Consider the following 25,992-nt stretch of genomic DNA (forward strand, 5'->3'; position numbering starts at 1 on the left):
GGTACCCTCAACAAGATGATAGAATTCCATGATGTACCTAACCTCGAAACTCTCTCTCTCTCTTCCTCCACCAGAGTCGTATGTGATGAAACTCTGAAGCCATAACTAAGCGCCTCTCTCTGTATTTCTCTCTCGCTTGCCTCTGTGATTCGCCGCTCTGATGACGCATTTGCCGGAATCGAGGATCCGAAATCCCACTGGGATTAGATCCGTACCAAAAAACTAACAGTCCGGTCGACCTGATCAGATCCTGTTTGGTATACACCTCCCTCTCACCTTTCCAGATTTCTCTCCTCTCTCTTCTCCGTCACTCATCGGATTGTTTTTGTTTATGTTACGCAATTGCGCAGCCTTTGACCGGAGCACTCGTCGATTTCTGGCGTCTACATCCAAACAACCACAACTGCGTTTTTGATTCTAGGCTTCGGATAGTTGATCATTTATTGATATGGTGTCTTTGATAGTGGGTTGTTCTTGTATATTCATTTTGCTTTGACTCAGGGTTTTGAAAATTTGATTTTATTTCGTGTTGGATTATATGCTCATGTATGAATTTTTGTACAGAACCCAATTGGTCAGGCTTTTCTCAACTCAAGATGTATACGCTTGCAACCTCAAGATTGGCTCTTTGTTTCGAGCAGGTTAAATTGGAGATGCTCGCCAAGTGTTCGACCAAATGCCCCAAAGAGACGGGGTCACATGGAACGCTCTCATTACTGGGTACTGAAAAAATGGCCGCTTTTGAGAATCAAAGCGACTATTTGAAATGATGCCTTTTAGGAATGTGGTGTTATGGAACTCAATGGTAGCCGGGTGCATCAAAAATGGGATGGTTGATGAGGCTTTCGACTATTTTAAAGCCATGCCCAAGAGCAACATTGCTTCTTGGAATACTGTGATATCTGGGCTTTTGAAGTGTGATCAAGTGGAGGAAGCTAGTAGGCTTTTTGAGAAGATGCCTTGTAGGGATGTTGTTTCTTATACTGCAATGATTGATGGATATGGGAAGAGAGGAGAGATAGAGAAGGCTAGGGGGTTGTTTGATGTCATGCCGCATAGGAATTAGGTTTCGTGGACTGTGATGATTAGTGGGAATCTAGAGAATGAGAGGTTTGATGAAGCATTGGAATTGTACAAACAGATGCCGGAAAAAAATGTGGTTGTAATGACTTCTATGATAATTGGGTACTGTAATGAGGGTAGTGTGGAAGAAGCTAGAGATTTATTCGACGACATTCAGTTCAAGGATGATGCCTGTTGGAATGCTATGATAACATGTATGCTAGTCCATCAGGAAAACCATCATTCAGTAGTGTGTGTTCATGAGTCATGACGTAGTGATGTCTACTACTCTACTTTAACAAAGTGAACAACTTATAGATCGAGAAACACCAGTATCTAGTTATTGTACTGTTGTTGAGATTTGGATCGAGTACTTGAAAATGTAGTTCAACTATATCTCCAGTGGTTTGATGTATCAAGATATTTTCCATGATTTTGAAAGCATTTACCTAGCACCTTATATGCATACTTGGTTTGACTATAATCATACTCATTTGTCTTGCTCTTTTTATTTGCAGGCTATGCAAAAAAGTGGCAGGGGAGAGGAAGCATTGAAGCTACATTCACAAAAGCTAAAGATCGGTTTGCGTCAGAATAACTGGTCCCTTGTTTATGTTCTTATGGCCTGTTCTATTCTTGCGTCACTGAAGGATGGAAGACAAGATCATCTGCTCATTATAAAAAAACGGCCTCGAATTAAAAGTCTCCTTATGTAATGCTTTGATTACCATGTACTACAGATGTGGTGTGATTTTTGATTCTGAGTTGGCTTTTACAGAAATTGGAGAAAGCTTGCAAGTTGATCTGAGAGATGCCATTTGCAGCAGACTTTGGGATATGGGGTGCTCTTCTTTCAGGGTCTAGTGTTCATTCAAACGTTGTAATAGGGGAACTGGCTGCTAAGAACATGTTAGATTTGGATCCTCTAAATTCTGGGCCTTATGTCATATTGTCCAATATGTATGCAGCTGCCGGAAAGTGGAAAGATGTTGCTAGAGTGAGGAGTTTGATGAGAGAGCGTGGAGTCAAGAAGCAAAATGCATGTAGTTGGACAAAGATTGGGAATAAGTTGCACAATTTCGTTGGAGGGGATATTTCACATCCAGATGTCAATGAGATTCATTTGGTGCTCAAGAAGATCAGCCTGCATATGACTGTTGCTTATAATTTTGCTAACATCAGTGATTTTATGAACTTTTCTTGTTGGCCAATAGAACGACACAATCACAATTATTAAACGTATGAAGAGTACTGTTTGATATGTTGTGTGGACTAGTTGATGACTCGGAAAGGCTCAAACGAGCTTCAGACCAAGTCCAAGAGGCGTAACCAAAATTCAGTTTGGGATGTGTCCATGAATTTTCTTATAACAAAATGATGGTTAGAAGAAGCTTCATCGATAAGTAATATATATAGACTTTGCATTGATAAAGGGGGCACGTTCACTGATGTTTATGCTCAGATTCCGGGTCAGCCTGATGGTTGTGTTTTGAAACTTAATATTTCATTGATTTTCTTTTTGTTAAAATGTTTGTGGTTTTTATTTTAATATTTAGTGAGCATATGAATTGGCGGCTCAATTTGCAAGTTGCAATCAAAGACAATGAATATTTTATATTTTATGTGTTGGGAAAGAAATGACATTTGCGGCCTCTGGTGTTACAAATGTATATAGTAGTTTGAGACCAATGATTCATGTCCAGATTCATATTCACATTTATTTATTGAAAATATATACTAATCTTGAATCAATATCATTTATATATTTGAAAGTTAAAAGAGAATATCATATATGTATTCCTATGTTCTTCATTCTGGATAGGAGTATAATTAATGCAAGTTTGGAAAATTCTGAATATCTCTCTCTCTCATATATATGAGTCCCAAAACTCTTGTGACAAGATCAAAGTACACAAACCGATTATTATGTAGTTACATAATCAAAATCAATTTGTAATGTTAAGAATATATTGAATTAACAAATTTTAAAACTATTCAATATTAATCATATGAAACACTACTTTATAATAAATTCATTTATCTTACAAGTCTAAATTGGTTATTTGACAAATTAAAAGCATAAGCCCATTTGAATTTACCAAACGCTCTGATATGGCTTCTGCTACTAACAGTCACTTATATAAGTCAGTTTGCCAAACAGTTAGCTACTTCACTTATCAGCCACTTATTCCTAGAAATCAGCATAAACTAACTTTTTTTTATAAGCCCAGCTATACTAAACATAGCCTAGCCTCCGTTTATATTTGGGTCTGCCATTCACAACTAGAAATATGTCATAGTCATAACATATCACGTTATTTTAACCGGTTATATCTACTCGATGTCAAAGTATACATCAGATAACATCAATATTCGATAATCAAATCAATGACATTGTTGATTTTTGAAGTACCTCGGGTGCTCTAATGCATGCAATACACTCAAAATCCTGTACCCTGCCATTGCACGCGAGTGTGTTCAAACTTCAGAGACATATCAACTATATGATTTCGGTTCAAACTTCAGAGACATATCAACCATATGATTTCGGATTGCATAGCATGTATCGAAGTATCATAGACAAACTTATTAATTTTGACTAACGTCCAAACGTTAATTCCAAACTTTCAGACAACGCAGGAAAAAAAAAAGGTTAAAAAATATTAGATTATACATAAAAGTGATAAAACAAATAATCGAAACGACAATGGTCAAAATACTCTAGACCCCACCGGCTCACCGTAAGAAAAAATAGCTTTCCCAATCGCTGTCAGTGGCGCGTCGTCGGCACTTCCTCTAGCGGGTAAATGAGGTGTCCCACCTGAACCATCGCCACGCGCATGTTTAAATACGTGGCTCCACACGCGGTCCTACGCATCGTCTCTTTCTCCCTCTTCTCAGAAAACCAAAGAGCAGAGGAAGCAAAACTGGGTGAAAGCTTAAAACCCAGAACATTTTCTCCCTCCGAATTTTCAAAAATGGCGAGACTTCTTCTGCGCTAGTCACTTTCTGCATGTACGCGCCGTTTGGGGGTCCGATTGGTTCTAAACCTAGTGCAGCCGCCGGAGCCCAACCCGACCCGGAAATGGCATCAGCTGAGCACTTGGTTCTCGAGCTCAGCAACCCTGAGCTTCGAGAAAATGCTCTCGTTGAACTCTCCAAGGTATAGTTCCTTTGTCTACATTCAAGTTAGGGTTTTCACTTGCTTAGGGTTTTAATGTTTACATTGTTACTGCCCCAATATTTCTAAATCAAGATTGATACTTGTACTTTGTTGGTATTTGTTTTTATAAGGTATGTGTTTAGTTTACTAGTAACTAGTTTATGTGATCCTTTTTGAGAAACAACTCTCAAGGTTAGTGTGAAAGTGGAAAGCTGGAAAAGCTGTATTGTGTTTCAGGGTATTTGACATATGTCAGTGTAAATATAGCTACTTTTGGTCAGTATTCAATGTATTGGAGGTTAAGGAAATGGTTAATAGATAGAGCAAATGACATGTCGCAGCTATGTAGAAGTTTGAGGTGTCCCTCTTTGAACTGATACAAAGGGAGAGAGGTTATGAAAGGGGTATTAAACTGCAATTGCGGAGGGATCTATTTTTTTTTTTGGTCAGTTGAAGGGGGGACAGAGGGTTTATACAACTTTTTAATTTCACCAAAATTTACTGATGCACAAAACCGATGTCTCATCAATTGACTAACAAATTTTATGGATAGATAAAGGGTGTATTTTGTGACATTGTGAATTCTTCTCAAAGAAAATTAGAGCCTGAGGGATGCTAACCCCTCACTCTTTTTCGCACTGCCTCAGTAACACCTTTTATGATAGTTCTTGCCTTGTCTGATAAGGAATTTCCTGAAATGAAAGTGAAATACTTCTCTGACAATATTTAGAGCCATACCTTGTGAGCAGACAGATTTTATTGTTCTCACCTATGGTGGAACAGTCAGATGATGCCTTGGAGCATTTGATCCCAGATATTTGACTCAGTTTCTTAACTTGTTTTAAGGGGAAATTAAAATCTTCACTATATATAAAAAGAAGAGTTCTTCCCAGTACTTTATAGCTAAAGCTGTAATCTTTCACTACCTTTTTTGTATAAAATTTTAAGTTTTTCCTTCTTTCATTTTGAGAATGTATTGTATATGGCTATCGTTAATGCTCCCTCTGCTTCATTTTCTCACGTGCATTTTTCTAGTGTTCTTTTTGTTCAGTATTTTGTTTTTTTGGGAATGTTGTCTCAAAGTGGTCTTTATAATTGTACAACCGATATATCACACAGGTGTTATAGCTTGATTAAATTTGAAAGTCTAATTGTAAAATTCTGTTTGTGCTGTAAGAAGGACTTGTTTCTGTCATTGGTTTCAATTTAATTGTCATTTGGTAATTCACTGCTAATTTTTTTTTATGTAGCAAGAAAACATGCGTCTTTCATAAATTTGATCATCATATGGATCCTCTGTACATGTATTCCTAGTTAACCTTCTGTTGCCACTTTATTTCAATTTTCAGAAGAGAGAACTGTTTCAAGATTTGGCTCCATTGTTGTGGAATTCTTTCGGTACTGTTGCTGCTCTGTTGCAGGTATGTTGGTAGTACTGGCTATGTATGTTGCATTTTACTTGTTTTACAGATTTGTTTATCCACTTGGTTGACCGTTTGGCATGTGCTTTAACCATGTTTTCAATTAGTTTCTTGTGTGTGAAACATGGGCATTTGCATCTTCATGTAGACTACTGTTGCTTGAAAATCAGTATCAGTGACTCTTGTTTGTTTTGATCCCTGATGATTTGTTCTCACACTGGATTTCTCTGTATGTGCAGGAAATAGTTTCAATATACCCTGTTTTGTCCCCACCCAATCTAACTCCTGCCCAATCAAATCGAGTTTGCAATGCTCTTGCTCTTCTCCAGGTCCAGTGATGTCACCTCTTCAATTAATACCTCATTATTTATGCACTTGTATCATGAAGTAGAACTTATCTTCCATTCAATGGAATTTATCCTATATTTTATACATCCGTTTCCTAATTTATGCTTCATATTTTTTTCTTCTTCCTATAGTGCGTTGCGTCTCACCCAGACACGAGGACGTATTTCCTTAATGGTAAACAACCTTCAGTTTTTTGTACATTCAAATGGTTCAAATTTCTTCCTGGTGTGCTTGTATATAGATACACTTGTACAAGCAGTTCATTGAAGCTAATTCTTTATCGGTTTATTAGAATTCCTAGATAGGGTTCTTTTCTCTGAGATTTTGCCTTCCTTTTGCAGCTCATATACCATTATATTTGTACCCTTTTCTTAATACAACAAGCAAGTCAAGACCGTTTGAGTACTTGAGGCTTACCAGCTTAGGTGTCATTGGCGCCTTGGTGAAGGTAGTGCTACTCTTGATGACTGAATGGAACATATATCTGAGTTTTTCTTTGATAAAAGTGACATATGATGCATGTCATGTCGTTAGTTGAGAAGCTGATGTAGAAGTATAATTTATAGGCCGAATGACATAGACTTTGAGACTTGTAATCAACTTAAGTCCAAACAGAAAAGCCTTAGACCAAATCCTCTTCTGGTGTTTCTGCTTGGATAATTAGACTGGCGAATGAATACAATATGGAAAATTTTCTTTGCTATATGCATCACCAAGTAAAGATAGTGTACCAACCCATTTCAAAAGCCACCTAATACGAGATGCTTTCTAGTTCTTGCGACAGTTTTGAGCGAGTATCTAACACCCAAGGACGGACAAATTTGATGCCCCAGTGGCTCTGTATTTTGCTTGTATTGCATGCTTTTCCAGTATTTTTTCTTCTTAATTTGTTTCTTCATCACATGTGGCCTGCTCCATACACCATTGTCATCCCGCTCTTTCTCTCACTCTTTGTTACACATGCACATCCAATATATAGAGAGGAGAATACTGATATCTTTACTGAGCACACTTTGTAGCAGAAATTTTATGTTAAACTTTAGATTCTATCTAGAAAGTTAATGATTTTGGTTTCTTCCTCTTTTTGGCCAGGTTGATGACACAGAAGTGATTAGCTTCCTTCTCTCCACGGAAATAATTCCCCTGTGCCTGCGCACCATGGAAATGGGAAGTGAGCTGTCAAAAACAGTTGAGTGCGCTCTTTTATCCTATAACATTTTCATTCCTTTTGCTGTTTATTTTATATCTTAATGCATACAGGGATGTTGCATTTGCTCTATTTTTGTTATTACATATATAATTACTGACAAAAAAGATTTTCTTCTGGCAGGTCGCCACATTTATTGTTCAAAAGATTTTGTTGGATGATGTGGGCTTGGATTATATTTGTACTACAGCAGAACGGTTTTTCGCAGTAGGTCGAGTGTTGGGGAATATGGTTGCATCACTTGCTGAACAACATTCATCACGTTTATTGAAACATATTATTCGTTGCTACCTTCGACTATCTGAAAATCCAAGGTTGCTTTGATTGAAGAGTTTATATTTTTCTCTCCTGGAAACTCTCTTGTTGATGATCTTAATAGGGTTTTTTTTTTATGTTTGGTTGTCTTGCAGGGCTTGTGATGCTCTAAGAAGTTGTCTTCCTGACATGTTAAGAGATACTACCTTCAGTGTTTCCCTCCAGGTAAATGCTTCTTCAGTATCTATTTTGCTAATATCATGTTTGATCTTGGAGATGTGAGTAAACTTAGCCTGCTTCATACTCAGATGAGCCTTGATGGTTTGCACATTTTCTCTGGTGCTATGGTGTTTGTATTTCCCATAATAAGCAACTGGAATGTGATCAATCTTGGAAATCCTTGGAAATCCTTGTTTTTGTGCAAATGCGAGACTATTTGATTTTCAGTTATATATTTTTCTACTAGGTTATTGTGAAACGGCTACATGCCAAGGACCTTTGTCTTACTTATATGTGGAATCCGGGTGCAGTTGTTGGTGTCAACAAAAATGAGGGTCTATTATGCATCTGTTTTCCATGGACCAAATGTATAATTTGAAATGTAGGACAATGCCCCTTTTGATTTTTCATTTTTTATTTTTTAATTGGTGACAGTCATGCATAGCTTAGAGACTGTAGTCTTCTACTGAAAAATATATATGGTCTTCTGAGATCCAGTTGGATTTCTCTGGTCTTTTTTGTTTCTGTTTTGAAACTGTACTGGCTCCAGTTACATGCAACTCTTTGCTGTCTAAATCTACTAATTTACGTGGGTTGATTTTTTAACGGGATGGTTCTTCTAATGATTTCAGGAAGACCAAACGACAAGGAGATGGCTTCAGCAGTTGCTTCACAATGTTGGAGTTAGTCGGGTTCTTGGGCTTCAGGCTGGAGCAGGGTTTGATCATATGATGGTGACTCAACAGCATAATTATTAATTATTCGGAGTGCCATCTGATACTTATGCATCAGAAAGGCTACGTAGGTCTAGTTTATCAAGCTAAATGCTAATAGGCAAATTCTGTCGCTCTAATTAACTAATTACAAAATGTTACTTTTGTAACCTGGGCTTGTAAGCTTTGCTCTGCCGATCAGAATGATGAGTTCACAAAGCACATTTCTGGAAGTTGGTTTGCTCCTAACCTGGGCTTTGTAAGCTTTGCTATGCTGATATGTCTACTTTTTGCATTGTTCAGTTTTCTCGGTCTAGATTGTGCTATTATAAATGTGCAAGTACTCTTATGCCGTTCTGCAGTAAGATAAAAGATGGGCGGTGCAGTTGTAAAAGATGAAGACATTTATAGAGAAGATAGAAGCCACGGAGGAACCAGTGTTTTGGTTTCTCATGATCCAATCTATCCCTTTTGAATTATATTATCCGCTGACGATTTTTAAGCCGAGTAATAGCCCAAATCTGCAGAGGCCAGCAGAGTAACCACCACAGCTACAAATAGCACGGAGAGAGACAGAGGATCTGAACCCAAAAAAGAAAAGAAAAGAAAAGAAAAGAACTACTAGCTACTCCCGTGTTTTTCTTTTCCGAGAGATTAATGTGTTCCGGCCAACATTATAAGTTCTGTAGAAGAGTCTTACAGAATTCTCAGCGCGATGCAACTGCAGTCGTATGTGACTGTTGAATTCGAACCAGAAAGCCGCAGCTGATATTGGGCGTCCAGAATTACAGTCATTTAACAAAGGTTAGTTATCTTTACTTTACAAGATATATCATGGCTTATGAATTGTGTTTTTGCTTGAGCTAGTTCATTCACTTCCTTGTGTATAATTCTGGACTTCAAAAGTTTTAAGGGAAGCATAAGTAGCTTCCCTGTAGATTGGAATAAATTGTTATTGACATTGCTGTAGTGTAGACATTGCAGAACATCAGGTGGATCTTGTACGCGGATTTACCGTCGAGTCGAAACCTCAATCTAAGGGTTCATACTTCATACGCATATGAGGTCAGTTCCTTCTGTTGGCTCTGCAAATTTTCATGTTTTAACAAATTACAAGATCACTGCTAGATTTGCAATCAAGGGCAGTCGAAATGGATTACTTTGTCTCCCAAAGTCTAATATATGCCAAAATAAGTGCACCATCAACATTCACTTGATGCTTAGAAAATACTCTACCACTCCTCATTCATCAAAAACTGAATGCAAAGAAAAAGACAAAAAAATCATATACAGTACATGTTAGCATTATACTAGTACCTTGTTTATTTTATTGCTTGCTACATTTGTATAACTATCATATAGATACATCTATTTTATTGCTTGCTTCATTCATACAAGTATACAACATAGATAGAGAACAACAAAACACTAAGACACACTACATGTTGTATATTACAATATCATATGGTAACCATTCCCAATCAATATCTTCTTTGCAAATGAGCTACTTTCAATGCAATGACTAGTGCCACCTTTTCTTTAGTTTTGTCAAAGAATTGAAAATACTTGTACCTCCATGATTTGTTGAGAATCAACGTGCCGCAAACGCCCCAAAAGCCTATGATAAACCCAAGCACAGCGCTGGTATACAAACCAAACTTTTCATTATCTTCATGCTCTCTGCTGTCTTCTTCATGAACCGTGTCAACTTGAGGGCACTTATTCGGAGGGAACCCACATAGCAAGGCATTGCCTCCATAAATAGATGGATCATCGAGTGTTTGTAGTTGGTTGCCTGATGGAATTCTCCCGCTCAAGTTGTTGCTTGACAAATTCAAGTGAGACAGGAAGTTCAAAGAAGATATGCTCTGCGGAATAGCACCAGAAAGATGGTTGTTTGAGAGATCAAGAGATTCCAACTGGGTTAAGTTTCCCATTTCTGATGGAATCTTTCCTGATAGTTGATTCCTTGAGAGGTTCATGGTACTCAATGCAGTGAGACTGCATATTTCTGTAGGTATCCCGCCTTCTAAGTTATTTGATGAAAGATCAATGCTTGTCACATACGCTAGAATCCACTGATTATTAGCAATGCTATATTCGAGTTCTCTTCCTTTTGAGATAATTGTTGTCTCCTCATAGTAATAAGGATTCGCAACCCAACTTGTGGGACCAGTGACTATAGAAGTCAGATTGTTCAAACAAGTGGGAATAGTCCCTGAAAAGTTGTTGTGTCCAATATCAAGGATCCGAAGCTTCTGAAGATTGCACAATTGTCTGGGGATGTGTCCGCTTAAATAGTTGGATGGCAATTTCAGAATTCGCAAATTCAGTAGCTTTGATCCTATCCATATAGGCAGGTTTCCGGTGAGTTTGTTTCCCCCAAGATCAATGTCTGTCAGATAAGAGCAATTTTGCAATGATAAAGGAATTTCACCGACAAAATTGTTGTTGTTCATCTTCAATATACCAAGAGAGCCTGGGATGCTCGGTATATAACCAGACAGACTGTTGTATGAGACATCTACAACCAAGCAATTGTTCCATGAATTCCACCCTGGAGGAAATTCTCCAACTAACTGATTATGTCTTAGGGAAAGGACACTCATATGTTGCATATCACGTATAGTAGGTGGAATAGTACCTTGCACATGATTATCAGAAAGAATCAAGTATGTTAATTCTGGTGCATTACCAGGCAAGAGCTCTAGTGTCCCCTCGAAATGGTTGTGACTAAAATCTAATTCAGTCAGCCGTGGAAACCTGAATTGGAACGGAAGCTTTCCCCGGATTTGGTTGTAAGACAAATCTAAATGCTGGACATGGGGAGATATCTGCATTAACCAAACCTCCGGTATTGGGCTCCGGATTCCGGTATTTGAAGGGTGACATCGACCAGTTGAGTTTGAGATTGAAGCCATAAGGGAAAGGAAGGGCCAACTCGACAATGTTTGATGTAAACTGTGTGGAGCTTGAAAGGAGGAACCCAGTCGTAAGACATGTTGAAAATGAGAGACAGAGGTTGTTCTGTGCCTATTTTGAATGACTAAACTTGTGAGGTTTATGAAATGTGCTTCAGATAAAACTCCTTGCAATCTGTTAGAGTGTTCTTCGGACATTGGCTCGGCATACAAATGAAGGTCAATTAGCTGAGATAGTTGCCCCATACTCTTCGGAATGGAACCGTTCAAATGGTTTTCAGAGAGATCTAGGGTTTTCAAGGATGACAAGTTTCCAATGGAGTCCGGAATTGAGCCACTAAGAGAATTCCAGCTGAGGTCAAGATGTTGCAGGCCTTTTAATCTTCCTACGGAAACGGGTAATTCACTTACGAGCTGACACGAGGAAAAATCTAGCGACTTCATTCTACAATATGAGCAATTTGAGAAATCACTCCAAATTTCTGGACTCGTGGCGGCATCAAAGTCGTTGCTTCTAAGACTCAACGATTTTAACTTGCACAAATTGCGGACAAATTTTGTAAGCCGACCTCTGAGATTACATTGAGATAAATCAAGGTGTTCCAGAGACATGAGGTTTGTGATATTCAAAAGCCAGTTGGGAGATTCAAGTCTTTCAACATGACCGTTAAAATTGTATGACATGTCCAGAACCATAAGTGATGTGAAATTAATAAATTGCAGGGAGTGTGGAATACGGTTTTGAATATGGCAACCAGACAAATGCAACTCTAAAAGTGAAGGAAGCATGTTGACATCATGTAGCCACCTTATTCCTGTCCTGTTAAGGTCCACACCTCCAAGATTGAGGTACTTTAGGGAAGAGAGATGAGAGACCATCATATATGTTAGCAGCATACAAGTACATTTTTTATTTATTGCTTGCAAGTACTCGTATAACAATATAACTAGCATAGATACATCTATTATTCATTCATACAAGTATACAACATAGATAGCGAACAACAAACACACACAACATGTATTTTACAATATCATATGATAACCATTCCCAATCAATATCTTCTTTGCAAATGAGCTACTTTCAATGCAATGCAATGCAATGAATAGTGCTATCTTATCTTCAGTTTTGTCAAAGAATTGAAATACATGTACCTCCATGACCTGTTTAGAATCAATGTGCTGAAAACGCCCCAAAAGCCGATGATAAACCCGACCACAGCGCTGGTATATATACAAACCAAACTTTTCGTAATCATCTTCATGATCTATGTTGTCTTCATCATGAACTGTGTCATCTTGATGGCACTTATTCAGAGGAAACCCACATAGCAAGAACTTGCAATCAAGTTGCTCATAGGTTTGCTAGTATTATGTTATGAGTATATGACAATACAAGAATGGTATGTTTTACCATCGTATATTAAGGATGTTTTCTAATATGATGGTAACCCTTGATTTGTTGAATGAAAGTACCTTTTGATGAAAAAAAAAGATTGAATAGTTTCAATTAATTAATTAATTAATATAGCTATGATATATTAACAATTACTAAATGAGGTGAAAAATGTATATGAGACTAGATGAAGAGTGATGGTTTGAAAAATATAGGTGACTCAATACACAATTGTTCTCCTAGAGAGATATCGAAAAAGGAGTGGTTCCCTGGTCCCGACAAAGAATATTTGTACAAGGGGTGAGGGTACGTTTCATATGTCTTGCGCAAAATATCACACTTTTATGGACTAACATGCATCTTATTTCCAAGCATATACATTTATTTCTAGTACTATATGAAGTTAATGTTCAAGGTTGGCCCTGGAGCTAGGCCCAATCAATGGCTGTTTAGAGCCCCCAACCCAGGTTGGCCCCCGAAAAAAACAATTAGGCCCGTATATATTTCAGATAATAATAATATTATTTTTATATATGTGAAATAGAGAGAAAAAATTTAGAAAACCCAGATTTTCTCTTTGCGACTTTGCGGTTGTGTTCTTTCAATGAAGTAGAGGGTTATATAGATTAGGTTTAGTTTCCAGCAGATTTGAGAATTGGACAATAGAGAAAGAACAATTTCAATTCAACTTGTGGTTAAGTCTTGTCTATTAGCAATTTTTTTAGTCAAGTCTGTTTATGGTTTTTCTTAATTTGTAGTGTATTTGTTGTTAATTGATCAACGATTTGCAGATTGTGTCTTTGTGTGATAGTATGAATCATCGTTATTCTTTAGTTGTCATATTTTCTTATCTGATTCATCATTTTATAATTTTTTTATTTGGATGAATTTGTGATTGCTATATATAGTTATGATACTAGTAGCTTTATGTTGTTGGCAGCTTTTATTCATACCTCCCAAAATGGTATTTACACCTCTTTTTTTCTTCAAATCAACCTAGACAAAGTCAACACATGTGAAAGGATAAAAAAGATTAAGAGTACAAATATAAAATAAAATAAAATAAATCTCAACTCTTTTTTCACGTACATATGACATAAATTTTAAACAAGAGAAAAATATCCAATCGATGATTAAGTAAAATTTTAATATCTAAGAACAATATATCCAGAACCATTCACAATTAATATTGAAGTAAAATTTTATGTCAATTTCAAAGGTTATGTAATCTGTAGATATTATCTTCTCGAAATATAATATGTACACTGTATTGATATTAATATTTTGATTTTTAGCTTCTGTTTACAATGACTTTATTTTTTGGTTCCAATGTAATTATCATAACCAATGATGATGTTAAAAAACTTATTAATAAATAAATTTGGTAATGTACTGTAACTTTGAACAAACAAGTTAGCTATGAATCTAGACAAAACTAAAAACTTATTGAACAAACAAAAAATATCAGTGTGATAGAGGTCTGATTAAATGAGGTATAATTAACAATTGTGGAACTATGGATAATATTTTATTAATTTAATTAGACAATGGGTATATTAGAAAAAAATATAGACGTCTAAATAGCATTTTGTTTTTTTGTAAAAGCACATCGGAGGTCAATTGATTAAAGAAGTGTATGTGTCATTTTGGAAGGTATGAATAGAAACTTCCTATATTGTTTAACACTTGCGTTCGTAGAAAAAATATTTGTGACTATTTTTTTTCAATAAGGAGGCCCCACTTTAATTTCTCCTATAACCCTGAAAATAAGGCTGGTCCTATTAATGTTTGTCTTAGCTTATATGCAAATTCAATAAAATAAATAAATATCCCCTTTACAAAAAAAAATTTATTGCTTGATATTCCATATACATATATGATATATCTAATATCTCACTTTTTAAAAAGTCCGATTAATGTAAGAATACTGATACTTCAAACCTTGGTCACCACCAGCAACTGTTCAATCAGAATCTCAGATACCACCGGCCTCTGTCCAACCAGTAATCCAGACATCACCATCGACACCATCTCTACCACTTGCAAGGCCAACACCATTTGGTTATTTGCTTCTAATGAATCTTTTGTCGCCTGTGGTTTGTCCGACTCCCGATCACTCACTACCACCATGATGAAAGAGCCCTCACGCCAAATGTAGCCATGGCACTCCTCAAGGTGCACATTCAGATCCACCAACACCAACTTCGAAAAATCAAAGATCTCGTTAACATCCGCCGTCGGACGTACCTCATGCGCAATTTGAATTTGTTAAACAACCTCCTTCCAAACAAAAAAGTACCATCCATGAAATAGATGTTCAATTTTTATGATTGTGGTAATTATTTTCATATACTAAATTACTTTGTCCAAATTTATCTGGGAATAAAAAAAGTTTGGAATCCTATATACAACAACCAAGCTACGCTTAAGTCAGGCGAGCTTTAATGGTAATACCTTAGTTCTTTGTTTTGCGCTAATATGAAAGCATAATTGTAAAGAAGCCTAGAAGGCATGTGTGAGCAGGTCCACGAAGGCTAGTGCTAAGAAAGAGAAAACATGCTTTTAGTAATCCTCATCCAACACAAACCGATAGAATCCGGGACCAAAAAGAACATCATGAGTTCATTACCCAAAAAAGGGCGGGTGATGCATAATTGAAGACAACCTTCATTTCTTGATATGACCAACAGACCAACAAAATGCAGGTGTTGGTTATATCACTTCTTTGAGTTTTTTCACTTCCCATTTTTCCTTCGTTGACAAAAACAATATATATACTTCTTTGAGTTTTTTCACTTCCCATTTTTACTTTGTTAACAAAAACAATATATATATATATATATATATTCTCGCACTTCCCAAAAGGCCCCAACTTAATTTGTAGTAGTTTTATACTAAACGTTTTCCAAATCACAAGTTTCAATCTTCTCGGATTCAAAACCTTCGAACTCATCAAACCCACCATTCTTTCCAGCATGAACATCTTCACCCCAACAACAGCACACGCTTCACCACCATCCTCGAAGGAAATGAACCAAGCAGTGGTGGACGTGGAGATGATTGTAGGCTATGCATTCAAGACCAAGAGGCTTCTTGAGGAGGCTCTCACCCACCCTTCACACTCCGACGCCGTGTCGTATCAGCGGCTCGAGTTCGTTGGCGATGCCGTTCTTAGCCTCGCTGTAAGCAACCACCTCTTTCTTGCTTACCCCAGAATAGACCAAGGCAACCTCTCTATGTTACGGTCCGCTAATGTCAGCACTGAGAAGCTCGCACGTGTCGCCGTACGACACGAGCTTTTTCGCTTCCTTCGCCACTCTGCACCTGTTCTCAATCATAAGGTCAATCTTGCAATTTGATTTGGATATATATTGTCTCTGTGTCTTCGACTCTTCATTGTGGTAAGAGTTCAGTTTTTTTTTTGGAAGAATCAAAGTGTTTAACATATGTCTTTGTTCGATGTCTCTATGATTAACAGGTTAGGGAGTTCACTGAAGTGGTCAGTAAAGAAGAGGACACGCCACTTGTATATAGAGGGTCTGTAAAAGCCCCTAAAGTTCTTGCAGATATTGTGGAGTCTATAGCTGCTGCTATATATGTCGACTTGAACTTTGATCTGGAAAAGCTTTGGATGGTATGTACACGAGCTTGTAGCTTCCCCTTGATATAAGAAGATTAAGAGTTTGTCATTGGTAAGTTTCAAAGTCCTTTGGATTATAATCTGTTAGTTGTATGTGTTCATGGAATGATGGACATTTGCAGATCTTTCGGCATGTTTTGGAGCCTATAGTTACTCCTGAAGACTTACAGCAACAACCTCAACCTGTGACAAAGTTGTTTGAGGTTTGCCAAAAGCACGGGAAGCATGTCGATATCAAGTATTGGAGAAACGAGATGAAAAGTATTGCGAGTGTGCATGTTGATGGAAAGTTTGTTGCTTCAGGTTCTTCTGAACAAAAAGAAGTTGCCAAGGTGAATGCTGTTGCGATTGCTCTACGGAAGTTGTCGAAATCGATGCGCCTGGATGATACTTCGTTTGAAGTTATTACTGGGTCATTTCATATTGAAGGAGCAAAAGATAAGTTGCATCAGTTATGTGGCAAGAAGAAGTGGCATAAACCAGTCTACAAGTATAAATCTTTACTTTGATGAATTAATTTTGTTATTTTTTTTTCCTTGCTATTTTTTTCGAACCTCATTAACAATAATCTTGCTTAGTCTTGAAAATAGATGGTGTAGCATTGTAGCCAATGCACTAGCTTTTATTGGTTTTTAAAGAGGTTAGAGTAGCAAACACAGGGGAGTAGTAGCTTGGTGGATAGAGAATTATTTCTGTATGGTTTTAGAAAACAGAGTGCAAAAGCAGAGTACTATTGCTGATCCTTCTTTCTTTTCGTAAGCTGAAGATATTCTTTTTGATGTGTCTTGGTTTTGCTCTTGTTGGGACCTTCAATTCATCCCTGGTTGAACCATCTGCGTCGTCAATTCATTTCTTCTAATCTTCACCCGTATAGGTCTGTGATATTCTAGGTATGTAGAAAGGGTTTTCTAGGTCGTGTTTGGGTTTGAGCTAGTGCATTTCTTCAGTGTGCTTGACTACTTGGACAGGATTTGTTTCACAACGTACTTAAATATTTTTACTGTAGTTTCTTTGGTTATGTAGAGACCTAACTTTGCTAAAGTAGTTCCCTTGTCTATTTTTCTATTGCAGCATCAAGCAAGATGAAGGCTCTTCACATGTGAAGAAGTTTGTATCAACGGTACAAATCGCAACCATCGATGGTGTGCTTTGTATGACCGGAGATGAAATGTCCAGAGTAAAAGATGCAGAGAATTCTGCAGCTTCTTTGATGATCCGTGCTTTGCAAGAGTCTGATTATATATGACACACTGTCATACACCCATGTGGGCGAAACACAACCATTTCCCATAGTTCATCGCCTTTTTAGTTTTTAGACTGCTACGTCTAAAGCCAGTCTCACAGTTCGATCAATCCAATCAGAAGGGTCTGCCGTTGAACATCAGCTCAACATGGAAGGAAAAAGATTTACCATCAGAAACCTTGACCTCTACTCACCACGGCCGTCACGGCCGGCATTACTTAAATTGGTGTTTCATTTCTGGTAATAATGTGGCAGTGGCACACTGCAGTTGATAACATCGTGAAATGATGGGGTGAATGTGATACTTACTCATGACGGGTGCTCTAACTTTAAATGTAAATCTAGACGAAATTTTTTACAAAGAACAGTGATGAAGTAATAGAGATTATGGTGGGAAATTGCTATGTCAATTTCATTAGTGAGTGCTAGGATTCGGGCGTGTCATGGCAAAAACTGTACGTAGTCCGGGACAGGAATTTCTCGCTATCTTCCTCGAAGCAGCCATGAAGGAACGTACAAGATTCACAAGAATACCTAACAATTTTAAGAAACAAAAGAGTGGGGCAGCTAGGAAGACCATCATTGTTGGATAAAATATGATCAGTCACTATTTGCTTTTGTTTTCTATATAGATATTTTAGAAGATCTCATCGACCAAAGTCGTTTTGCAATATGAGCCCCCGATCAAACACGAAATCTGTGGCTGGTGCTATTTTTGTTGACTTAAATTTTGATCTTGAAAACTTTGGATGGTAAATATGCTGTTGAGCTTTTATCGAGTTATTACATTTAGAGGTTGTTTTTGGATTGTAGCCCATGAGTGTTGGTCACTGATGTGCATTTGCAGATTTTAAGCATGTTTTGGAGCCTCTAGTTGCTCTAGAAGATTGCAGCAACAACCTCACCCGGTGACGGAGTTGAATAATCTCTGCCAGAAGCAAGGGAAGCATGTAAGTATTAAGTATGAGAGGCAGAACGGTAGTACTGCTATTGTGTGTGTTGATGGCGAGTTTGTTGCCTCGAGTTCGAGTGAACAGCAACAAATTGCTAAGGTCAGTGCTGCTGAGATGGCTCTGTGTAACTTGAGCCTAGTTGAAGTTGTTGATGGAATCGACGGCTCATTTCTTATTGAAAATGCAACAGAGGAGTTGCATAATCTTTGTGTCAAAAAGAAGTGGCCTAAACCAAAATACACGTATGGATCTTTACTTGAGCGCGAGTTTCAGTTTGTGATATTGTTACTTGCTCACTAATTTGTACATTTGTTGCATCTCCAATCAGATTAAATTTGACATATGTCCTCATATAACCTTTATATATAGCTTAGCTTACACTCAAAGATATATATGTTGTTTAGCTCATGCATACTAGAACTGTACCATACTGAAAACATAATTCGTCAGTAAGGATTCGGAGAATTATAGTTGGGTCTATGCTTCTGTAATGCTTGTTGGTACGTGATGACTGTTAATCTGTTATATAATAATATTGCATAATAGATTACGTACTTTGCTGATTCACAGATGTTTTGTTTAGTAAATCCTTCTCTCTTTTTCCTAATACAGCATTGAGCATGAAGAAGGTCCTCCACATGTGAAGAAGTTTGTATTCAATGTAACAATAGATGGTGTCCTATGTGTAACAGTAGACAAGAAGTCGAGGGCGAGACAGGCGAAGAATTCTGCTGCTACTGTGATGATCCACTGTCTGCAAAACTCTGATACATCTAAAGGTTGAGAAACACTGCGAACCCATCTGAGAGGCAAACCAATAAACACCACCAGTTCAACATGAAAGTTTCACTCTAACAGCTCTTGAGCTCTATGCACCACGGCCATCACCTGAATGAGTGTTTCATCTATGGTAATGGCGGTGATACACAGAGGGCGAGGATTGTTAAGTTGAAAATATTCATTTTGAATTGACGGTGTTTATTCAGTTGAAGACATTCACTCTTACTATCCTAATAGTATCCAAGAAAACTGCTGTTCTGTAAACCTTTTCTTTTTTTCCCTTTCTTTGTGTGTGTGTGCAACAGAGATTTTCCTCTGGCATCAAAGACTGCATCAAGCTATAGCATCGAGAGATGCAAGAAATGCGTTAAGAAGTTGCTCAACTTCTTAAATTTAAGATACAATAAATTTAAGATGTCAAACCACTTTACAAGCTGATAGAATTGCTGCACTCTAGAATGAGTTCTGTTTTTAGGTCTATATATATCATACCGCATTTTCGCAAACAATATTCAAGAGAACTTGAGGTGCTACTTGCCAAGAGATTCTGGTTGCATTTGCATAGTTCGACTCTTGATCTCCTCTTTCCTGCATCAAACAATTACCATGATAAATGGCAGGAACAAGGTACAATATGAATAGGACTAAAATCAGGAACACTGTTGAGTGTTGATATGTATACGACATTACATATAGCAAATACTGATAGCAGCAACATAAGTATAATTTGCTTCAAAACACCGAGATAGTAAACTTAACATTTTAAACCAAAACTTGGTTGTCTCATAACAAATAACCAAATCAATATGCCAAGACGAATGTTGGTTGCTTTTGTGGATTTACACTGTTTAATTCTATGATAATTTAGGCATTATTGAAACTGCATGCTAAGAAATGAAATTTAACTACAGTAGGCAAGGAGTCCATAAACACTTGTCTGTGTACTTCTGGTAAGTAACTCAAAAGCTTTTCAATGTTAAAATTCTTAACAGTATATATTTTAAAAATAAAATTCAAGTTTCTACTGATACACTGAACAAGCATGCGTTGACTTCATGTTAAAAAGCAACCACTTAAACAGAATGACGTCAAATGCAGCATATGACACAAGAGCAAAGACATCAGATTGATATGGTATTGAAGAACATTGCAAAGTGCAAACATATGTACTGCAGGTATCAATAGAAGGTAATTAGCATACAAGTCAAAGGACAAACATAGTTTTACCCAGATTTTTTAATGAGAGGATTCTTTCACTTGCCTTTTCCCAAATCTTATATCAAGGGAAATATGCTTTTATCATGCCAACTACCATTTCAAGCCTGTGAAGCCTAGCTTTGAGCTCTGACTCAGATGAAAAACTGCTGCCAGCACATTGAGAGTCCATGATGCTTAACACATCATTATCTGAAAAATTTCTTGAAGATGCTGTATGTTCAACTTGGCCAGACACTTTCTCACTGTACTGCCTCCCCCAATCTTCCCAAGATTTGCATCCTTTCTACTTCTTTCCAATATTTCTGTAATGGTAAAGTGGTCTTCTTCAGTATGATCGCCCACTTCCATCCTATTACATTCAGGAGGAAGTTCCGGAAGAAAATGGGAGTCATTAGTCATTACCATCATTTCTTCCTTCTGAATTTTGGACCAACTTCATTGAGTCCTTTAAGCCATCTAGTTTCTTTCTTCTTTTTGAACCCATTACAGCTTTCTCTGCTTTCGTTTTTCGTGGCACAGGAGCCTTACTTTCTTCTTTAAGGACTGATACTGATTCTTTCCACCACTCCATGTTTTTTGTACTGACATCTGCCTCAGAAAGCCTGAATGGAATATACAAACTTGCTTTCCCTATTTCCTTGATGTAATGATTCCAAGCTATATCAGAACTCTGATTGGATCGAGCGACGACACATGGAATGTTTTGATCAAATCCAAACTGCATTGATACTCTATGGGGAAGGTACTGCTCAATAGTACCAAATCCAGACAGCTCACTAGCCCTCAAGCATCTGAAAAATGAATGCAACTCGTTGTCTAAACCAGAACAATCTAGGAAATGCATTTCCTCTTCAGGATAATACTTGGGCAGTTGCCAGTTTTGCATGCTCAAGGTATAAGGACGCCACTTGAAATCATCTCCGGCAGAGTCTAAGAGCCTCCTCAAGTTTTTAACTTCCACACCATTTACTTTGTCCCATCGAGCCAATCTTGGCTGCCCAAAATTGATCGCTTCAGGGCAAGGACTCAGCGCCCCAAATCTCTCCCATGCCCACAGCTGAACATATTGAAATGGTGGCTGATGCTCACATTTATAGCACCATCACAACCTGTCTTTAATTTCCTCGAATCCACAATGGCACATTTCAATGAACTCAAGTCTTTGTAAATACTAGAAAGAACAGCGGGTGCGAGTGCAATACGGGTGCCCCTAGCTAAATGAATTGCAATGGAAAAAAACATGATTTTGTATTGTTGTATAAGTATCAGGAAAAACAAACTTGGACGACCACATCACATGAAATGTTTCAGGCTCCAATTTGCAGCCACTGTTCATGAACTTCTTCAACCATAAACTTGTGTAAGCTTTCTTAGACGCACTCTTGAGGATTTGTGATCGCATTTCATTTAGCTTGAGCTCTATTTCTTTCAGTTCTGTACTTTCAAGAAGGCTGAAAACAGGGTCTCCAAGAACAGAATAACCTCCTAAAACCATGCTCCTCTAATGTGATTGTTGCTTCACCCATTGAAGGATGAATGTATTGGTCTCAGAACACCATCTCTCTGCAACAGCATATACCAAATCATTGTTCCTTCTAATTTCATAAACTGAATTGAAGATCTTCATATATGCCAGCTTTCTTTCACATGGATTGGTGAAGTGAATGTTGGGGAATGCGAAAAATGAACTGTAGAATGAAAATCGAAATAACTCACAAGCACAAGCGGAAAATAAAAATAATAGAGAACACCGAGATTTAACGTGATTCGGTAAAGTGCCTACACTCACGGGTAGCAACAATAAAGAACTTTCACTATACGAATAAAGGTTACACCGAGAGAAACACAACTTCAATACTCACACTTAAAGGGATACACTCTCACACACTTTATTTTGTTACACACATAAAACTCTCTATTTGGAGTTTTCTCTCTATCTCTTACTTTTGATCACACACAAGATGATCTCTCTCTTATTGTTCTTTTCTATTTATTGCACCATTTCTCATGCCTTTATATAGGCAAACATCTTTGTGCAATTCATGTATTTGCATGTAACATGCATGGAAGCAAAATCAATCTTCTTTCTTAATTCATGCTCAATGTTGGCATGCTCAACAATGCATTCTTTTTTTTTTGTCAAACAAATCAGCCACATACCACCATAAGGTTGTAGATTTGTTTCTTACTTTCAACAAATGTTACTCCAAGTTTCAACAAAATTAACTCTATCAATTAATGAGTCACCAAAGTAATAGTTGTGCTTGCTTTACTCATGTGAACATCACATAGTTTTGATAATTCTCTGCTACGCCATTATGTTGCGGGGTGCCAGGAATTGTCTTCTTATGTCTGATGCCATGCTTTGCACAATAATCTCTAAATTCGTGCCCTATGTACTCTCCGCCATTATTATGACGAAGGCATTTCAATTTTCTTCCAATTTCCCTTTCCACCATTGCGTGGAAAATTGTAAATGTCTGGAATACCTGGTCTTTGAATTTCAACAAATAAACCCAAACCTTTCGTGAAACATCATCAATATAAGTAACAAAGTACTTATGCATACCTAATGATTCTTCTTCCATCGGGCCACACACATCTGAATGTACAAGATCTAGAATATTTCTTGCTTAGTGAAAGTCTTTGAAAAACAAATTTTCTTATGCTTACCAAAACAATAATCACAAAAGTCTAGTGAGTTACCTTTGGCAACATGAATTAGCGACTTCTTTGCCAACAACTGCAGTCCTTTCTCACTCATGTGGCCAAGACGTCTATGCCACAAACTTAAAGAAGATTCCTCGACCGCATTCAGCTCACTCTTGCATATCTTTCCATAGGTCTTGTAGAGTGTGCAACACATTTTTCCTCTGGCAACTACAAGAGATCCCTTGGTAAGTTTCCACTTTCCACTTTTCATCACCACCATGATGATGAAAGCCTTGTCAATCAAGTACACCAGTTGACATAAGATTGAGACGTAGACCAGGAACATGTCTCACATCTTTCAACAATAACTGACAGCTCACATCTGTTTGCAAGCAAATATCTCCAATCCCAGCAATATTGGAGTAGCTGTCATTGCTCATCTTCACTTTACCAAAGTCACATGCTTTGTACGTAGTGAAGAACTCTATGTGAGAGGTGGCATGAAATGAGGCTCTGGAATCAACGATCCATTGAACTCCAGGATTATCTACTAGTAGAAATTCATCTCTAAGTGACAGGAACTCACACTCATCATGAGAGACCGCAGCAACAACATTGTTTGTGTCCTCCTTTTGTTGATGAGTAGCGTCTTCTCTCGCTTCATTGAATTCTCGCTTCAATTTGTTACAATTTTTCTTCACGTGGCCTGGAAGACCACAATGATGACACTTTCCGTTGAACCTTGTTCTGGATTTGCTCATACTCCTTTCGTGACCTCTAGGTCCTTTGCTCTTAGTCCTTCCTCTCCTCTCCGTAACGAAGAATTGACCATTTTCTGAACTTGATGAAGAACTCCTTCTTGTTTATTCGTTCAACATATTATTTTTAATATTTTTCATAGATAATACACCATTAGGAGCAGAGTTACTTACAGTGACAACAAATGTCTCCCAGTTATCTGGTAACGACTCGAGCATCATCAACGCTTGTAACTCATCATCATTCTTCATGCTCATTGTGGCTAATTGATTGAGTATACTCTGAAAGTTGTTGAGGTGCTATGTCACTCGAACGCCTACCTAATACTTCATGTTGACGAGCTCTTTATTGAGAAAAGCTTTCTTGGCAGTAGTACTCTCTTTTCAGTTTCCATATAATATTCAGGAAAACTCCAATTCTCCGGCTGAGTTCATAACCCTCCTCAAGTCTACATCTTTTATTAGGGGTGGACACGGGTCCATCCGGTTCGATTTTGGACAAAACCCATAACCCAACCCAAATTTTAAATTCGGTTCGGTTCAGTTCAGTTTTTCTATTTTAGAGACTGTGACCCACAACCCAACCCAACCCGTACAGTTTGGTTCGGTATTTTTTCGGTTTTACCCGTATGTAAAATATGTAATATTATATATTAATTTTAAAAGTATAAAATTTAACATAAAGATGAAAAACTAATGGTCTAATGATTATTCCATACCTAATTGACTTATGCCTCATCATTTAGCCCGTGGATCTGAAAAGCTCGCCGAGTCTCGCAAGCCCGATAGGCTTTTACCCGAAAACAACACTAATATGTCATAAGGGAAGACCCATTACCAAAATGCGAACACCAAAAGCCGTTTGCATATATGAAATCACCTAATTTTTGTCACCGATTGTGTGCGGTCGCACCAAAAAAACCCATTTGGCAAAGCCCCAGTTAATGAGTATTTTAATATGTCAAAACGCCTATTTTTTGTTGACCAAAGGTACGAACAGTCAAACCATGTCCAAAACGAATGAAATTTTTACGGGGTCCCTAAATATATATACCAATCACATCTGCTGGTGTCGATCGATAATATTTCGAATTAGAGTTGACGATCACGTAAGTGTCAACTAATGTATTAATAAGCGCACTTTGTGCGACGTTCTTAACATATTTTTATCTCCATTTGTACTTTGCTTAGCTCTTATTATTGTAGTATAGAGTCATTGAGTCGAATTAGGAGTCTTTAGTGACGTTAGTTGCCTTTTGGTGCTAAAACGGGTGTAAAATGCAGAAATTGTCAAGAGTACATAGAGTAGTATTCCTTATCAAACTAGGAAACCTAGTTGGGTTAGGATTTTTATTATTCGACATTTCTGTAACATTTGTGATTTATATTTATTATTTTCTTTCTTTATTTCAGAATTAAATGAGAGATAATGGCTTGGAAATTATGGAAAGAAAGAGGAGAAGAAGGAAACAAAAGGAGAAAAAGGAAAGAAGTAATTTAGTTTCTGAATAAGATGAAAAGGAAGAAGTATGCAGCCTTAAAGGAGGGAAGGTTCATCCGGCCATTAAATGGAAAGAATAAGAAAAGAAGGAAACAAAAGAAGAAAAAGGAATGAGAGAACAAATAGATAATTCTGAAGAATGCATGTGGTCTAGAAGAAGGGAGAATGCATGTGACCAACAAAGATGATCATCATTCAATCGAGAAGGAAAGAAAAGAAAAAAAAGGAAATATATGGATCAGCCCATTCAAAACCCTAGCAGCCCCTCCTCTCTTCCTTCCTCTATAAAAGGCATGGCCTCCCTCACAATTCATCATCTCCATTCTCTCACAAAACAAGCCGAAATTCTGCCCAAATATCCAGAAAATTACAAGCCAAAAACTTCATCCATCTCCACCAAGCCGTGCTCATCTTCTTGCCTCTCCAAATCCGAAATCATCCTTGCATCATCCTTCAAGGTTTCTAATGTGTATTCATCCATGGCTTGTAATCTTTCTTTTTATTTTCTGCAATTTTCGAATTTATTGAATGAATTATTGGAT

The 25,992-nt window shown here is 37.4% G+C and overlaps 3 protein-coding genes and 2 pseudogenes across 5 annotated transcripts; 4 read left to right on the plus strand and 1 right to left on the minus strand.

Annotated features, from left to right (window-relative positions):
• The first annotated feature begins 49 nt into the window (after positions 1-49).
• On the plus strand, positions 50-2,642 carry LOC126788323 (pentatricopeptide repeat-containing protein At2g35030, mitochondrial-like; annotated as a pseudogene).
• Positions 2,643-3,974: 1,332 nt separating this feature from the next.
• Positions 3,975-9,749, plus strand: LOC126786851 (uncharacterized). Of its 3 annotated transcripts, XM_050512812.1 has the most exons (11): positions 3,975-4,225; positions 5,575-5,646; positions 5,886-5,975; positions 6,126-6,168; positions 6,336-6,442; positions 7,087-7,182; positions 7,325-7,515; positions 7,612-7,681; positions 8,308-8,647; positions 8,751-9,192; positions 9,364-9,748. In XM_050512812.1, the coding sequence occupies exons 1-9, from the start codon at positions 4,076-4,078 to the stop codon at positions 8,431-8,433; spliced, it is 945 nt and encodes a 314-aa protein (XP_050368769.1). In that variant the 5' UTR covers positions 3,975-4,075; the 3' UTR covers positions 8,434-8,647; positions 8,751-9,192; positions 9,364-9,748. The 3 variants fall into 3 exon arrangements, with proteins under 3 accessions (XP_050368769.1, XP_050368768.1, XP_050368767.1); XM_050512811.1 differs by having other exon boundaries at positions 8,308-9,192; positions 9,359-9,749; XM_050512810.1 differs by having other exon boundaries at positions 8,308-9,192; positions 9,364-9,749.
• Positions 8,887-14,835, minus strand: LOC126787142 (receptor-like protein 46). Its single transcript, XM_050513070.1, has 4 exons — positions 14,647-14,835; positions 12,356-12,674; positions 10,043-12,271; positions 8,887-8,969 (listed from the first exon to the last, which is right to left on the minus strand). Exons 1-4 carry the CDS (start codon positions 14,833-14,835, stop codon positions 8,887-8,889), a joined length of 2,820 nt encoding a protein of 939 aa, XP_050369027.1.
• Positions 14,836-15,573: 738 nt separating this feature from the next.
• LOC126788312 (ribonuclease 3-like protein 2) lies at positions 15,574-17,823 on the plus strand. The gene is made up of 4 exons (XM_050514289.1): positions 15,574-16,046; positions 16,184-16,339; positions 16,468-16,835; positions 17,417-17,823. Exons 1-4 carry the CDS (start codon positions 15,681-15,683, stop codon positions 17,589-17,591), a joined length of 1,065 nt encoding a protein of 354 aa, XP_050370246.1. The 5' UTR covers positions 15,574-15,680; the 3' UTR covers positions 17,592-17,823.
• Positions 17,824-18,031: 208 nt separating this feature from the next.
• On the plus strand, positions 18,032-19,723 carry LOC126787143 (ribonuclease 3-like protein 2; annotated as a pseudogene).
• Positions 19,724-25,992: the final 6,269 nt, after the last annotated feature.

The sequence above is a fragment of the Argentina anserina genome, chromosome 3 (assembly GCF_933775445.1).
Source record: "Argentina anserina chromosome 3, drPotAnse1.1, whole genome shotgun sequence".
In the NCBI taxonomy this organism is placed as follows: Eukaryota; Viridiplantae; Streptophyta; class Magnoliopsida; order Rosales; family Rosaceae; genus Argentina; species Argentina anserina.

What these genes read in the sequence shown, in the direction of transcription:
- LOC126786851 (XM_050512811.1), top strand. Translation starts at nt 4,076, where the DNA reads ATGTACGCGCCGTTTGGGGGTCCGATTGGTTCTAAACCTAGTGCAGCC. An exon ending in CTGTTGCTGCTCTGTTGCAG is followed by an intron (nt 5,647 to 5,885) that starts GTATGTTGGTAG and finishes CTGTATGTGCAG; the next exon opens with GAAATAGTTTCAATATACCC. An exon ending in GAAGTGAGCTGTCAAAAACA is followed by an intron (nt 7,183 to 7,324) that starts GTTGAGTGCGCT and finishes TTCTTCTGGCAG; the next exon opens with GTCGCCACATTTATTGTTCA.
- LOC126788312 (XM_050514289.1), top strand. Translation starts at nt 15,681, where the DNA reads ATGAACATCTTCACCCCAACAACAGCACACGCTTCACCACCATCCTCG. An exon ending in ATCTGGAAAAGCTTTGGATG is followed by an intron (nt 16,340 to 16,467) that starts GTATGTACACGA and finishes GGACATTTGCAG; the next exon opens with ATCTTTCGGCATGTTTTGGA. An exon ending in TGGCATAAACCAGTCTACAA is followed by an intron (nt 16,836 to 17,416) that starts GTATAAATCTTT and finishes TTTCTATTGCAG; the next exon opens with CATCAAGCAAGATGAAGGCT.
- LOC126787142 (XM_050513070.1), bottom strand. Translation starts at nt 14,835, where the DNA reads ATGGTGGTAGTGAGTGATCGGGAGTCGGACAAACCACAGGCGACAAAA. An exon ending in AGTTGCTGGTGGTGACCAAG is followed by an intron (nt 12,675 to 14,646) that starts GTTTGAAGTATC and finishes ACATAATACTAG; the next exon opens with CAAACCTATGAGCAACTTGA. An exon ending in TGAAGATAATGAAAAGTTTG is followed by an intron (nt 8,970 to 10,042) that starts GTTTGTATACCA and finishes TTTTGGGTTCAG; the next exon opens with ATCCTCTGTCTCTCTCCGTG.